This window comes from Cricetulus griseus (genome assembly GCF_003668045.3).
Source record: "Cricetulus griseus strain 17A/GY chromosome 1 unlocalized genomic scaffold, alternate assembly CriGri-PICRH-1.0 chr1_0, whole genome shotgun sequence".
In the NCBI taxonomy this organism is placed as follows: domain Eukaryota; kingdom Metazoa; phylum Chordata; class Mammalia; order Rodentia; family Cricetidae; genus Cricetulus; species Cricetulus griseus.
The window spans coordinates 162,480,129-162,496,494 of NW_023276806.1; the positions used below are offsets into that span (position 1 = coordinate 162,480,129).

Genomic DNA, 16,366 nt, shown 5'->3' on the forward strand with positions numbered 1-16,366 from the left:
CACTTCCCAACCCTGAGGTCTCCTGGGAGGTGAAAGGTCTGGGCAGTTAGGTGTTGTAGGTGTTTGGAATGTGTGACTCACCCACAGTAAGCAAAGGATTAGTTCTCAGAAGATAAAGGACCAAGGGGGAAGTGCCGGGCTAAGCTGTGGAGGACCCTGGAAGAATGTCTGAAAGTCAAGGGAAGGGGGAGGAGACATGCAAGCACCTCCATGGTGGCCAGAGTCAGCTTGGTGAGCGCCTACAAAATGAAACTTTCTTAATGGGAGATTTTCCAATAAGTTAAAAAAAAATAAACAAATAATTCATACACTCTAAATATAGATGGACTTTCAAAGCTGTTTCGTTGGCTGTTGAGATGGCTGAACAGGGAAAGTGTTTGCTGTGAAAGTCTGGAGATCGGAGTTCAATACCTGGGACCCACGTAAAGGGTAGAGGAGGGAATATGTGGTGGTGGTGGGGGGTGTAAAAACACTAGAGAGCTTTCAAAAAAGTGGAATATATGTACTACACTCCCTTCCTCCTAAGGTCCAGGGATCTTTAGGGGAAAGTGGGGAGCCAGTGTCTTCTGGACATACAAAGAAGCCTCCTTAGCTGTGACAGTGTGCACAAGACCTGTGCAAGCCCAAGTAGGATCATATCCCAGCATAGAAAGAGGATTTAGGCATGAAGTGCCATCCCTCACCCAGAAACTACTGGCAATTGATAGCTGCAGGGAGAAGAAGAGGCAGTTTTCTCTAAGAGTGCTGCCCTTGGTAAGTTCACTGTGTTCCAGTGAAGGATCACACTTCCAAGAGAATTTGAGCAGTGGAAATTGGTCTTCCAGTTCTGTTTTTGCTTTTTCTTTCTCAGGACTTTCACAGGAAAAAACAAAACAAAACAAAACAGGGCCTCAAGCTTGCTAGGCAAGTACTGTCCTATCAGCCATAACCTCTACTGGAAAGTAATTGTTTTCAAATATCAGGCTCCACCTCCAGTTTATCTCTGTAGGTCCAAGGTGGGGCCAAGGTTACTTTATTATCTAGGTTGCTTTATTATCTAGCTTTGCCAAAGAACTAGTGAGAAGCCCAATCAGAGACCCAAATGCTTCATATCGGAAAGTTGTAAACACTCTGGGCCATGACCATCCTTACTAAGGACTTGTTTCTTCACAGTTCACAGTCTTCTTATCACCTGACCAAGCTTAAGCATTAAGTTTGGAAACTGGATAGTGGGGAAAGAGAGATCCCATACACACTGCTGGTAGGAACATAAACTAGTGTTGTCTCTACGGAAAGCACTAGGGGGTTCTCAAGACTACAAACACAATGAACCATGTGCTCCAGCTGTATCACTCCTGGATATGCATATGAAGGACTCTAAGTCAGTATGAGGCAGACACAGGTACACATCTATGCTTATGGCTACACTGTTCTCTATAGCCATTATGACATCCCATCACAAAAGAAGCTGAGGCAGGTGGATAATGAATTCAAGAAGAGTAGGAGGACAGCCTAGACTACATGTGAGCTATCTCAAAACAAAAACTAGGTAAGGAGGTAGAGGCAGTTCCAGCAGGAGATGGGGCTGAACTATGAGATGGCTCAGCAGACAAAAACACAGGCAGTACAAACCTGACAGCCTGGGTTCAAGCCCTGAAACCCATAAAGAAAAGAGGACACCTAAAAGTTGTTGTCCTTTGACATCTGCAGATGTGTGACTGTATTTATGACACTCACACTCACACACACACACACACACACACACACACACACATATATACATATATATATATATGTATATATATATATAATTTTTTTTAAATAGGCAAAATTGGATGGCAAGAGGGCTTATCAGGTGCTTGCTGCCAAGCCTGATGACCTGAGCTTGATCTGAGGACCCACGTGGTAAAAGAAGGGAAACAACTCCCATCAATTGTCCTCTGATCTCCACAGGCACACTAGGGTACAGATGTACTTACACATATACACATAAATACACAAATAAATAACATTTAAAAATAAACAAGAAGTATAGCTGGTCTAGAGGTCCATCAGGTAAACAGATTTTAAAATGTGGTACATACACACAATTTTATTCAGATTTAAAGGCAGACGAAATTATTTCACTGACGAGAAAATAGAACTGGAACTCATGACATTAAATGAAATGTGTGTGAGTGGACACGTGTAGGCCATGAAGACAGTGTGGACTATGGGAAGGGAGGAAAAGATCTACAGGGAATAGGGAAGCGGAAAGCGAGCGGCAATGGAATGAATACATGTGTCATGAAACTACGAGGGGGACGTATTTAGGGAGGAGAAACGTACTGGAGGTGAGGGGCGTTAGGGAAGGACAATGGGAGGGTTGGATAAGAACAAAGCATAATGATCCAGATGTATGAAAATGTCACAGTGGAAACCATTCCTTTGTATACTGACCAAGATTTTGAAAACAAAAATTGGAATCTAGCTACGGGTAGTGACACTGGCTTATCACTGCAAGAAAGAGACACAAGTGGAAGGATCCAAAGTTCAAGGACATCCTTTGCTATTTAGGGAGTTCAAGACCAGCCTATGCCAAATAGCAGATGGAACAACAACAGCAGCAAACAGTAAAACTCTGGTTTCTGGGGAGATGGAAAGTTAAACACCTGACCTCTGACCACACAAGTATTGCTTTGAAAGAGATGGTGAGAGCTTTGAAAACAGATACACAGAGGGAGTCACATGGTTCTGCTCTGAAAGAAAAGAAAGGGCTGAGGGAGGGGACTGATTCTGAGAAATGGCCCCAGGCTTCACAACAGGCAACTGGTGGGACTTCCTGGAGGGCAGGCATCTAACTTGGCTAAACAGCTGTGTGGCGATGAACACACCAGTTCTCCTGCAGGCCCCCACCCCCACCCCCTGGGGCCTTTCCACACCCACCGGTCACAAGCTTCCCTTGTTTGCCTTGGTCTGCGGAGCAATCTATGGTTCCTCTCTCATGACTCAGGTCACAGGGGAAGAGGAAAGCTTCAAATGCCCTTAAATAGAAGGCTCTCCCTCCCCCGCCCCCTGCCCCCCCTTGGTTTCTCGTATCTACCCTTAGGGAAAAATTTCATCCCAGTGAAAATTATTTTATTTGGCAGACTATTTAATCTGCCCTTTGATTCCATTTTCCAGCCAGCCTTTTAATAAATGATGCTGTATTTTCCAGGGTATGCCAACCATGAGATGTCTCTGCAACTGCCTTGCTGTGTCCTGTGACCCCCAACAAGCCGTTTCTACTTCTCTTGTCTACTTTCACCAGCTTCTGTTTCTCACTGTCCTTGTTAGCGAAAAAGATCACTCCTGAAAATCTTATGGAGTATTCAGATCTCGAGTTTCTCAGCCCACGATGTGAGTATTACAATCTGATTGTAAGTTGTTTTAAGACTCTCCTGAAGCCAGGTCCAATAGTGCATGTCTGTAGACCTGGAATCTCAGTACTATCGGGATGAAGCAGAAAGATGAAGCATTCAGGGATAAGCTTAGCTGCATATAGGAAGACACCCATCTCAAAAAACCCATGAAAAATTACCATCTGTTCAGATACAAAATGTTGTCAATGGATCCACAGACACCTGGCTTCTGGGAGAAGCCAAGGAGAAGGCATTTTGGAAGTAAACCACACCTGACACACACTGGTGTGAGCCCAAATCAGAAGAAACTTTGGGGCTAGGGATATGGCACCATTAATGAAGTTCTTACCTGGCATGGCAGGGATCTATCCCCAGCACTGCCTAAGTAGACATGCAACTCCTCTCTAGAATCTACTCTAACACTTAAGGGTGTCAGAGGCAGGAGGATCAGAAGTTTGAGGTCATCTTTCGCTGTCTCAAAAGGAAAGACTGAAGATAGGCAGAAAAAGAAGAAACGAGTTTTTCCTCCAAACCTGCCTCTTTTGGTAAATAGTTCTTTTTTGTTCTCTAAACCCAACAGATCCAAACAGTTCAATGTCTCAGTCACACCTAAGTTCAAAAGCAAAGTAAGGAATCAGGTAAGGCTACCAGAAAGGTATGTCACCTGTGGTTGCCAGAGAATAAACACAATAATAAAAGGGACTGGGTCTCAGTGTGGCACACTTAAGCCTACAATCACAGCTCAAAGAGACCCAGACAGAAGGAGTTTGAGGCTAGCCAGACAGCAGACCCTTATCTAAAGAAACCATTACAAAGAAAGTATAGACCTTTAGGTAAAGAGATAAACAAAATACTCAACTATTTGAAGATTCAAGAAGATAGAGGCAAAAGAAAAAATATTTCAACTTTATTCTTCTAAATTCTGGCTTTCAAAAAATAAATTTGATCATACCACTTTCCTGCCCAAAATATAGATCCTCCCCTTCCCCTATGTGTTTTCCATGACCTTTATCCTCATTGCTTTATGCTTCTAAAATACTCCAAACTCAGCTCCCCTTTGTTTTCTGCCTTCCAGGAAGATAAAACCATAGGTCACTTTCCGTTTCACTTTGGGGTTCCTTACCCCAGAGCCACTGATCACATATTCAAAGATGACAGCTTTGTCTCTTGCTGACCTTATTTATTTTTGTTTTTATGACATGCAGGTCTCCTGTAACAAGCTGGCCTCTATCCATTACAGCAGAGGCTGAGCTTGAATTCCTGATCTTCCTGATTCCAGCTTCCAAGGCGAGAGTTACAGGTATGTGCACCATGCACCCTCCAGCTTTTCTGTGCCTATGAGCACGAATGTACCATGCTGAACATCTGGAGATCAGAGGAAAGTTTTTGGAACTGGGTTCTCTTGCCACAAGGGTTCCTGGTGTCAAAGTCATCTTGTCAGCTGTGCCTTTAACCACTGAACCATTTTTGCTGTGGTGTGTGTGTGTGTGTGTGTGTGTGTGTGTGTGTGTGTGTGTGTGGTGTGTAAAACTCTCAGTGGTTAAGAGCACTGACTATTCTTCCAGAGCACCTGGGTTCAATTCCCAGCACCCACATGGCAGCTCACAAACATCTATAATGCAAGTTCCAGTGACAACTCCCTCACATAGACATACATGTAGGCCAAACACCAAATTACATAAAATAAATAAATTATTAAAGGGGGATGTACTGAACCCAGAGCCTTGGGCATACTAACCAAGGACCCAACCTCTTAGCTAAACACCCAACCCCTTCACTGTGCTGAATCTCTGAGCTTATATTAGCAGGGCTGTTTGATAGTCCTTGGAGAGAAAAGTGAACCACATGCCTAGGGCTAAGTAATAAACAACAGGCCTCATAGATTCTAGAGACCATCAGGCATGGTGGCTACCTCCTGCACTCAGGAGGCAGAGGCAGGGGGATCTCTATGACTTGGAGGGTTCTGGTCTACATAGGGCATTCTAGGCTAGCCAAAGGATACTGTCTCAAAACAAAACAAAGGAACAAACAAAACCCCCCTAGATAGGATCCTAGGGACCACTGGTAAACAGTAATGAAAGGGACAGGTTGAAGGCCCATTATCTACACTGTGTTTGGGGATTTGGTGTTTTTCTAGGATTTGCCAATATTTACACAGAGATAATGAAATATTTAGGGGAACAGGACTCCAGTTGAAATGCAAAATTCCTGTATGTTTTGTATTCATTTCAAACACACAGCTTAAAGGCAATTTGTTGCTTTTTTTTTTTTTTTTTTTTTTTTTTTTTTTTTTTTTTTTTTTAAAATTGTAGCCCTGAATATCCTGGAACTCACTCTATGGACCAGGTTGGTCTCAAACTCAGAGATCTGCCTGCCTCTGCTTCCAGAGTGCTGAGTGTAAAGGTGTGAGCCACTACTGACTGGCACACAATTTTTTTTTCTAATTATGTTCTTGAGGACCAGGGATATGTCTCAGTTGTAGAGTCCCTAGAACCTTTGGAGGAAGCCCTGGGTTGGGTCCTTAGCTGGATATAGTATTGCACCTCTGTGATCCAAGCACTCGGCGGGGGGGGGGGGGGGGGAAAGTTCAAAGGTTCAAAAGTCATCCTTAGTTATGTTTTTGAGTTATGATGCCGGGATGGTCTACACAGGACTTTGGCTCACAATGAAAACAAAAACACCAAGGAGAAAAGAAAGAGTCACGTCCCTGAAACAGTTTGTGTACAGTGAGTCTCCGGGACTCATTCACTCAAGCAGACACTCTGTCATAAAGAGGAATGTAAATGCTATTTTAAAAAGCCAGCCTTTTCTCACCTTTGTTTAGCAGTAAAAACCATGGCGTAGCAGCACTGTGCTCACAGGAGGATGGAGGCCTCACCAGAACATGGCTCAGCATCAGCAACACAGCTTTCAGTCCCCAAAGCTGGTGTCTTGTTTTTCCCAGCAGTAGAGATTGAAGCCAGGGGCTTGCACATGCTGAACAAGTGTTGTGCCACTGAGCACTGTGACGCTGTTGTGACTGAGGTTTACGATGACAGCCCCTTTTCTTTTCTTTCTTTCTGTATTAGGGACAGAATCCAGACCCTTTCACATTAGCCAAGTACTCAACCAGAGGTATTTTTCCCAGTTCATTTCTTTCCTTCTATCCATCCCTTCCCTCCTCCTTCCTTTCTCCCCCTTTTGTCTTTTTCTTTCTGAAATAGGGTTTCACTTATCCCAGGTTGGCCTCAAACAGGGAATGTAGCCGTCTAAAGAAGATTACATTGTGGATTCTGATCCTGTTAGGATGTCAGGTGTAGACCATCACGCTGGGATCTTGAGGTACTGGGGATCTAACCCAGGGCTTTGTGCACAAGAGACAAATCACTCTGCCAACCTATATCCTCAGCACCCTTCTCTTTTTAAATGCTTTTATTTGTTTTTGTTGTTTGATCTTTTGAGACACGGTCTCAGAGAGCTCCGGGTAGCCTTGAACTCACTACATTAGCCAAAGTTGATCTCGACCTCTTTATTCTCCTGCCTCTGCCTCTGGAGTGTTGGGTTTACAACAACTGTCAGCTATCATTTTTTTTTCTTATGTTTTGTTACATTGTGTGTGTGTGTGTGTGTTCGTGAACACCCATCCTAAGGCATGAATACAGAGGTCAGAGGACAACGTGGTAGGGGGCTGCTCTTTCCTTCCACCATGTGGCTCCCTGGGATCAAATTCAGGTCATTAGGATTGCCAACAGGTACCTTACCCGATAAGCCATCCCACTGACCCTCAGCTATCATTTCTGTCTGGTGAAAATATTCACAATCATTATTTCTTCTAACCTTGTCCTCGAAGCCATTCTTCCTTCCGGTGTCAGTCTCCAGAGTGCTGGGTTGTAGGAATGAGGCAATCACGTGTGGCGTTTCTCGTATTTGAGTTGCACTGCTACATAACTGCAATTTTCTTTCACAAGCAAATCTATCAAGATATATTGCACTGAACACCTCTAATACTCATAATTGGGAGACTGGGGCAAGAGGAGTGCCAACTTAAGATTAGGCTGACTTAATTAAGCAACCTGGGCTACATACACAGACCACCCTACCTCACAACAACACAATGGTACACTTGAGTTTCTTATCCGATTGTTCCCTTCACTGTATCTTCCCCAGCCTCTTGTAACTGCCAGGTACTCTCAACTTTCTCTCCTGAGATATCATCTTACTATATTGTATGTTATCCAAGGCTAGCCTAGAATTCACTGTGTAGCCCAGATTAGCCTCAAATTTAGGACTGTCTTCCTGTCTCTCCCTCCTGAGTAGATGAGATTACAAGCCTGTGCCATCAGGTCTAGAATTGCCTATTTCTAACCTATTTCACTTAATATAATGGCATCTAACTTAATCTGCCATGTAGGTATTTCCTCCCACCTGAAACATTCCCTCCTAGTAGGAGGACCATTATGACTCAGAAAGTACATGAAACAAGGATAAGGAAACAAACAACCTTTGACCTCTCAGGAAGCTCCAGAGACACACAGGCTTCTCAAGACCCCTTGCCAAGGTAATATGAGCAATAATAGCAACCCCTGACAAGGGACTCTGATAAGTCCAGATGCAAGGAGCTACAGGGATGAGCTTTTTGGTGACCCAGCTACCTTTGAGTCACCTGTTATTCTTCAAGCAATCACTTTCTCCTGGTCTGGAAGCAATCATATTAAACTCACTATTCTACACTATTCCACTATTTGGGTAGAATTGTTTCTCTTTTCTGTCATTAGTGCCCTTCCTGAATTGAAAAGACGTTCGATTACTTCTCTCCAGGAAAAACCACACAGTACCATCCACATTGTCACAAATCTCAGTGACTTCATTCTTTTTATGGATTAATAGTATTCCATTCAAAAGTACTGGATCTTCTTTATCCTTTCATGATTAGTAGTTATTTAGGTTGATTTCATTGACTATTGCAAACACCATGGGAAGGTGAAGAAAATTTCACAAGGCTGTACAAACAGTGGAAAGATTGTAGGATGGGATGGTAGTTATATTGTTAAATTTTGGCTTTTTAAACATGTTTTTAATGCTCTCTGCAGGCATTATAGGCATGTGCACATATCTATACACACACACACAGACACACACACACACACATTTAAAAGTAATTTTTTGTGGGGCGGTCTTTCAAGACAGGGTTTCTCTGTGTAGCCATGGCTGTCATGGCTACTGTAGACCAGGCTGACCTCTAATTCAGAGATTCTCCTGCCTCTTCCTCCCGAGGGTTGGGATTAAAGTCTTGCACCACCACTGCTGATTAAAAATAAATCTTAAAAAATATTTTTTTCCTAGGGGTGTTGAAGATGTTGATAGGGTGATTATTATTCAGGAGGCCCTGGGTTCCATCTCAGGCTCGAATGGTGGTTAACTATAATCCTAACACAGGGATACGGAGGCAGGAGCATCAAAATTTCAAGGTCATCTTTTGCAACAGAGACTTTGTGACAAGTCCGGGGTTCCTTGAGATTCTGTCTTGAAAAAATATTAAGCACATGCATTTGCTTAGATTTCTGCAGCTCATCTCCTGAATCTCCAGTCCCCTTCACTTCTGGTTCACGGTGATAGGCATTTCATAAACTTCGTCCCACTGAGTGGCATGGGTGCTTCACAGTACTGCTGTAGACTCCCTCAATCCACAGTGGGCTGTAAACTCTTTGGTATATGACGTGTTTTCCTAGTTTTTACTTCAGTACAGAACTTTTGACAGTGTGCCCGGTTTCTTCAGTCAAGCAAGATAGCCCTTACGACAACATGCTCTCTGTGAGTCGTCCCTCATACTGCTGTTCAGTTTCTCCAGTGTCTGACCCTCTCTGCACACTGCTAGCCTGATGTTTGTGCTGTTTGCCAATCATGCCAATTGAACAGAACAAAATAAAGCAAGGTTTATATTCTGAATTTGTTTTGACAGAAATTCTGTGATTTTAATGCCCTGGTTGTTTTTCAGCGTCTCATGTATACTCAGATTGGCCAGTACTCACTATTTAGTTGAGGATGTCCTTGAATTTCTGTTCTCCATGCCTTTACTACCTCAGGGCTGGGATTTCAGACATGTGTACTCCTGGTTCATGCAGTGCTGGGTGGTGACCTGACCCAGGCTTCCTGTATGCTACCAAAGGAGGCTTATCCCTAGGTCTCCTGCCTCAGAATGGAATTACAAGCAAACTTCACTTGGCTTCTTAAATTGACTTGCTTGTTTTGAGATGAGGATATGACTATGTAGTGTTAGCTGGTCTGGAAGTTACTGTGTAGACCAGGCTGGCTTTGAGCCCAAAGATCTGCCTGCCTCTGCCTCCAGAGGGCTGGAAGATTCAAAGCGTGTACCACTATGTCTGGTCCTTGAATTTACTTTAAAGTTTTCAGGTGAGGTCCTGCTGGTGTTTGGGAAAGCAGGAAAGCGTGTGGCGAGAACCAGGAGATACCTTGGTTCAAATCTTAGTAATTTGTTAGCTTTGTTATTTTTGTATTGTTGAGGACTCTATACTCTGAATCACTAGGAGTCCACACTGGAGATCAGGCACAACAGAGGCAGACAGTTCCCTCGTCTTCATTCCTAATCTAAACCCGAAGGACTGTTACTAAAAGGTAAAAAGGATAGAGCAGTTGGAGAGGCAGGTGGGTAGGAGTGATGCAGACCTCACAATATGAGTTCAAAGACTCTCTTGGTTCTTCTGGTATGGTAAGACAGACCTCACTGTTCTAGTGAAACCCTGCTATTCCATTTGGTTTTCCAGAAAGTCCTTTCTGACAAGTCAAGAAAAAAAAAAAAAAAGATTATTTTCCATTCACTTTATTTTTAAGGAAAATCAATACTTTTCACAAGTTAATGCTTCTTAACAATATTATCTTTAGAGAGCTGATTGCATATATATGGCTACTTAAGTATTGTACATTAGTTAAAAAAATAACGAAGTCACTTTTTCAAATCAAATCAAGCTTTAATTTAAGCAAACAACCTGCTCAATAACTAGTCATCCTTTTGCTTTCCCTCTACACTGGCTAGCTCCATTTTTTTTTTTAAAGTGGTGTGTATTGCAACTGACAACCAACTAAGCTCCAGGTATTTATTTCCATGTGGTAGGGTTCAACTTCTGACTTCCTGGACTTCATCTTTATTTTTTCTTCTCTGCCCTCTCCTACTTTGGGTTAATCTTGTTTTGGGCCTAATAGTTTTAGCAGGGTCATGCCTTCCTTCTTCCCAGGCAACTGTTCCCAAATGTCTTTCTGCAAGGAGAGTTTCAAGTAAATTTGGGTATCTATGCTGAACACTCAACAATATTCAAGTTTTATCTGCTGTTTTCGTTAACAGCAACACAACTCTAAAGTTCTGACATTATTTGAACTAAGCAAAATTAAAAAAAAAAAAACTGTGGGTACTTTTAAAATACATATGCAGATCTTATGTTTTTTTTTTTTTAATTTTCCTATCTTTTTCTTTTGAGTCTATGTTATCTCTCTCCTGAAATAGGGCCACAACGGCCTACTTACTAACCTGTTTTATAATTAAAGTTTTACAGACACGTCCCCACCGTTTTCCCAGGCTGGGATGCAGTGGGTTCCCGGGTGTCTGCAAGCTCCCTGGGGTTCACCAGGAGCCGGGCCCTCCATCCCTGCACACTCTGGAGTTCCACGCTCCACCACTGCACGCTCCTCCCACCAAAGCTGCCAGTCGCGCAGATTGGAGCCAGAACCAGATGTAAACATGGAGTACGCACGGGGACACGGGATGGGGCTGCAGAGACGGAACCCCGATCCGGGGCTCTGATAACACCGCTATAAGACAGCGCATCTAGAAACCTAAACCCGCAGCGAGTTCCAAAGGGAGGAAGGCGCCCAGGGCCAGAGGGTCTCGGCCGGCCAGAGCCGGGGGCGGAGCTAGCGCGGGGGCGGAGCTTTCACACGCACCTCCCCGGCTTCTTCCTCCGCCCGGCAAGGCTCCTACGTCTCAGGCTGCCACTCGGGGGTTTATTTGTTTACAAGCAGATTACGTCAGCTCCTCCCTCTCTCCCCGTCCTCTGGGCCCGCCCCCTGGCGGCCCTTCTTCCCGCCCCCTCCGGCTCCGAATCTGCCTACGTCACAATGGTGCGATCTCCGGATAGGCTGGCGTCCGCCGTCACGCTCCGGGTACGCCACTTCCTTTCCGCAGCGCTATAAAATGAGCTGCACGGCGGCGGCTGCTCTTCGCCCCTCGGAGCTGGAAATGCAACTCTTGGGATCCTCGGAGGCTACCGAGCTGGAGGCGGAGGCGGCTGGGGAGGTCCGAGCGATGTGACCAGGCCGCCGTCGCTCGTCCCCCTCTCTCTCTCTCCCGCCGCCTCCTGGCTTGAAAATAACTTTTTTACTCTAAAAGAAAGAAAAAAAAATCCCCTAGAACCAGTAGCCGTCCGCGCCTCACGTCCTCGCTTCCTCTCGGCCGTCGGGTCTGGGCGGGAGCCCGGGGTGGCCGCTCCGCCGTCGGGGCCGCGCCGCCGAGCCCCGGCCGCCCCGGGCCACCCCCGTCCGCCGCCCCCATGCATCCCTTCTACACTCGGGCCGCCACCATGATAGGCGAGATCGCCGCCGCGGTGTCCTTCATCTCCAAGTTCCTCCGCACCAAGGGGCTCACGAGCGAGCGACAGCTGCAGACCTTCAGCCAGAGCCTGCAGGAGCTGCTGGCAGGTGAGCGGGGCGCGGGGCCCGCCGCGGGCCGCCACTAACGGGCGCGTCCCGGTGGTGGCTGGGGGGGGGGCTGGGCGGCGGGGCGCCGCGACACGCACAACAAAGGATCCCGAGCGGGGCGACGCGGAACTGCGCCCCGACGGCTACCGGCCCGTTGCGGGGGACAAAAGAGCCAGGGTCCGGCGTCCCGTCGGTCCTCTCCGCCAAGTCACCGCGACCGTTGCGGGGTCGGCGGCTGGACCCCTTGGTGGCTTGTTGCTTCCTTGCCCCGGAGCCGGCCCCGGACCGACGTGCCAGGTCTCCGCACCTCCTATGTTTCTTGCCCATTAATCATCGGATTTGTCACCGGTACAATTACACCCCAGCACAGATCTGGGTTTAGGGTTTCTTGTTCTTCCCCTCGGTGTTAACAGTCCACTGTGGAGTTGTCTTGCCCCCAGCCATAAAGTCTATTGTGTGCGACCCTGGTGGGGTGGAGAAAGTAAACAGGTTCCCGCCCGGCCGCCTGTGCCATCCAGCTAGCTAGCCAGCCCAGGCTGCTCTCGGGATTGCTGTTTTGGCGGCTCAGCTGGCCAGTCCCGGGACAGTGTTTGCCACACTGATAATTTGGAAACCCTGTCTGTTCTTTCTCCATCCTGTCTCAAGAGAGCGAACGCAATCCTGGACATTTGTAAAAGTTGGTGGTTTTCGTTTTCGCTCCTCCGAGCCTAGCAGGAGGAGGAAAGTACCGTACATAACTACCGGTCTAAGCATTGTTTCTCTGTTCTTTCCTTCCACACAGAACATTACAAACATCACTGGTTCCCAGAAAAGCCGTGCAAGGGATCAGGTTACCGTTGTATTCGCATCAACCATAAGATGGATCCTCTGATTGGACAGGCAGCCCAGCGGATTGGACTGAGCAGTCAAGAGTTGTTCAGGCTTCTCCCAAGTGAACTCACACTCTGGGTTGACCCCTACGAAGTGTCCTACCGAATTGGAGAGGATGGCTCCATCTGTGTGCTGTATGAAGCCTCACCAGCAGGAGGTAGCACTCCAAACAACAGCACCAACGTGCAAATGGTAGACAGCAGAATCAGTTGTAAGGAGGAACTTCTCTTGGGCAGAACAAGCCCTTCCAAAAACTACAATATGATGACTGTATCAGGTTAAGATATAGTCTATGGATGGATCATCTTATAATGGATGGATAAATTTGATTTTTTGCTTTGGGTGGGCTCCTCTTGGGGATGGATTATGGAATTTAAACCATGTCACAGCTGTGAAGACCTGGCACAAGATAGAGTGGTAATAATTTTTTTTTTTTTAAGTGACAGTGCCATAGTTTGGACAGTACCTTTCAGTGATTTAAATAGCCTGTGAGTCCAAGTAAAGGATCACTTTAATTGCTAGGGAGTGAAGTCACAGGGTGGTTTCAGTTTCTCCCAGACCTTATACCCAATTTGTCACATCAGTCGATTTAAGGAAAAACCTGTATTTCGAAGAACCCTCCTCTGCAGTCCATCTCGCAGGGGAATTTGCACTATTACACTTGAAAGTTATCAGTAACTTTTTTTGGCAGCTCAATAGGGAAGCTCAATGTTTTAAGCATGGTAGTACTGGAAATTTTACATGGAGACTTTTACCTAGCACTTACATGTATAAATGTACATAAAGACAAACTAGTACGCATGACCCGGGGAAAATGGTCAGACCTTGTATTGTGTTTTTGGCTTTGAAAGTAGCAAGTGACCAGACTCTGCCGTGGCAACAGGCTTTTAAAAGACCCTTAAAAAAGACACTGTCTCAACTGTGGTTGTTAGCACCAGCCAGCTCTCTGTACATTTGCTAGCTTGTAGTTTTCTAAGACTGACTAAACTTCTTATTTTTAGAAAGTGGAGGTCTGGTTTGTAACTTTCCTTGTACTTAATTGGGTAAAAGTCTTTTCCACAAACCACCATCTATTTTGTGAACTTTGTTAGTCATCTTTTATTTGGTAAATTATGAACTGGTGTAAATTTGTACAGTTCATGTATATTGATTGTGGCAAAGTTGTACAGATTTCTATATTTTGGATGAGAAATTTTTCTTCTCTCTATAATAAATTGTTTCTTATCTTGGCATTTTAACCAATCTCTTGTCATGATTACGGAGGTTCAGATAAAAAATGTTTTTCTCAGAGGTCTTAGGTTTGTAAGCTATGTGAATGTCACTTGCACACTGGTCACGCAGAAAAACACTTTGGGTGAGGAGTGAAGGTGACGATGTGTCCCATTAGGTGTCAGAAGAAACAGGAGTAAGGCTTTTATTTTATTTTATTTTATTTTATTTTTTCACCTCAAGTTAAAAACATGGACACATTCACAAACTAATGATGTCATGAAATGAGGATGACAGACAAAGGTACCCTCTTCCAAAAGTGATGCCACCCTAAGGATCATGAGTCACTGCTTCCTGGTGAAGTGAAGATAGAAAAGTTCCTCTCTGGCCCACCTTTGGCAAACAATTATTTTGCCCCTTGGATTTGTTCCATTAGAAAACCCTGGGGCAGGTGACCTATAGTTTTAAAGAACAGGCTAAGGCACAGCACAGAGATCTGTTGCTTATGCTTTTCATCACCTGCAAGATTTACTAAACCCCTAAGCTGGAATTCGACAACAGGTATGTAAGATGAACTTCTTTTCTCAAAAGTTGAAGCACAGCTCCCAGAGTCCCTGTTTTTATAGCAAGGAAAATTGAACGCTGCAGTGCAGGTTGGTAATGCATACCTCATGGACAAAGATTTGCTAATTTGGGGGGTTCTGGGGATTTTTTTAAAAGGTATTTGGTGGAAATTGAAAGCAGAAATTTGAGTTCTGCTTTACAGTTAAACTAACTGGGTTGGGGGAAGGGCAGTGGTACCTGTAAACGTGTTAATTCTGGGAGTAAATTAATGAAGATTAAATTGCTGAAAGTTGTGGTCTTAAGGCAGTAGTGCAAACAAAAGTGAAGGTTTTCTTTTTTAATCTAAGATTAAAATTTTCTGATATTTTTATCAGTGATTCAGAAGTACACCACTTAAACATTCCCAGTATTTAAGAATACGAATGATACTCATACACTTTATTAGCAGGCCATTTAGGGAAATTTTAGATTTTGTTTTCTGAGATGGTCTTTTGTGTAGCTCAGGCTGGCCTCCACTAGGTCTTCCTGCCTCAGCCTTCAGAATGTAGGCATCGCAGGTGTATGTTACTCCTCCACCCCCCATACTAGGAGTTCAGATTCTTTGTGTTTCTACAAAATAATGGGTCTCATTATGACATTCTTTTCGTACACGTATTTTATCTAGTGCTTTTTTCTGAAAGACCCCTCGTTATCAAACTTGAATTTGAACACTATGCTAAATTATAGTTTAAAATGGGTCTCACCCTACTGCTGGCCAGTAACTCCTCAGTTGCTATTTTACTGGTAGGGCTTTGCCTTAAGACTCTTGAGACCTAAGGCAAAGAGGATGACCCTTCAGACAGTTCAGGTCTATCCTGAAGACCTAAAATTTCTTCATCCTAAATGACATGGAGAACTGTTTTTGATATTGCTATCAGACTTCTTGCTACTTGAAAAAAAAATAGCCTAACAAAACTGCCTTTTAGAATTCAAGGGGTGTCTGGCCTGTAAGGCATGCAAATCTCAGACCTACCTAGCATCCAGCTGCTGCTTCCTGTGGCTCTAACCTTCCATTCCCCAGACAACTGAGCAGAGCCTGTGTCTGCAACGCAGTAGCTGCCTGATAGTTCCTGCTCACTGCTTCTGGCCAATGTTTGGCTTTAGCTATTTTGACAAAAAAACCCTTGAGTGTCTCCTGTGCATATCTACTGGTCATTTATGCCAGGTTGTTTTTAAGAGTGGTATAATTTTAAAAGGTTTACACTGCCTAAATTAAAAAAAAATAGTCATTGGAGATCCTCTTAAAAGATGATTATTAAAATTGGGAATTCATAGTTAAGATTATAAGTTTCAGGAATGTTATTTTACAAGTTTTAATCTTTTTCTCCAAAACTAAGTTGTGTTTTGCTTTGTGATCCTACAAGCCTTGACATGTTTATGTTTTGTTTTGAGACAGGATGTCGTGTAGCTCAAGGCTGGCCTTGAACTTGCTGTGTAGCCAAGGAAGACCAGAAATTCCTGATCCTCCTGTCTCCACCTGAGATTACAGTTATCTACCAGGGAGCCTGGTTTGATGTGGATTGGAGGAAAAGTTATCCTAGAGATAAAAGGATATGACTGTCCCTTATGTTATCTTTACCTTTATTGGAGACATTTCTGTAATTACAGGCTGGAAAGGCCATTTCTAACAGAAAGTAGCT

General features: G+C 44.5%; 1 protein-coding gene and 1 long non-coding RNA gene across 2 annotated transcripts; both read left to right on the forward strand.

Annotated features, from left to right (window-relative positions):
• The first annotated feature begins 3,056 nt into the window (after positions 1-3,056).
• On the forward strand, positions 3,057-4,845 carry LOC113833323. Its single transcript, XR_004771569.1, has 3 exons — positions 3,057-3,357; positions 3,940-3,997; positions 4,565-4,845. It is a non-coding gene; the product is annotated as an uncharacterized LOC113833323 (long non-coding RNA).
• A 6,715-nt stretch (positions 4,846-11,560) lies between these two features.
• Btg1 (BTG anti-proliferation factor 1) lies at positions 11,561-14,152 on the forward strand. Its single transcript, XM_027394129.2, has 2 exons — positions 11,561-12,044; positions 12,826-14,152. Exons 1-2 carry the CDS (start codon positions 11,897-11,899, stop codon positions 13,194-13,196), a joined length of 519 nt encoding a protein of 172 aa, XP_027249930.1. The 5' UTR covers positions 11,561-11,896; the 3' UTR covers positions 13,197-14,152.
• Positions 14,153-16,366: the final 2,214 nt, after the last annotated feature.

Excerpts from the sequence above, each read along its gene's own strand:
- Btg1 (XM_027394129.2), top strand. The coding sequence starts at position 11,897 with ATGCATCCCTTCTACACTCGGGCCGCCACCATGATAGGCGAGATCGCC. Across the intron at positions 12,045-12,825 it reads CCTGCAGGAGCTGCTGGCAG|AACATTACAAACATCACTGG; the intron begins GTGAGCGGGGCG and ends CCTTCCACACAG.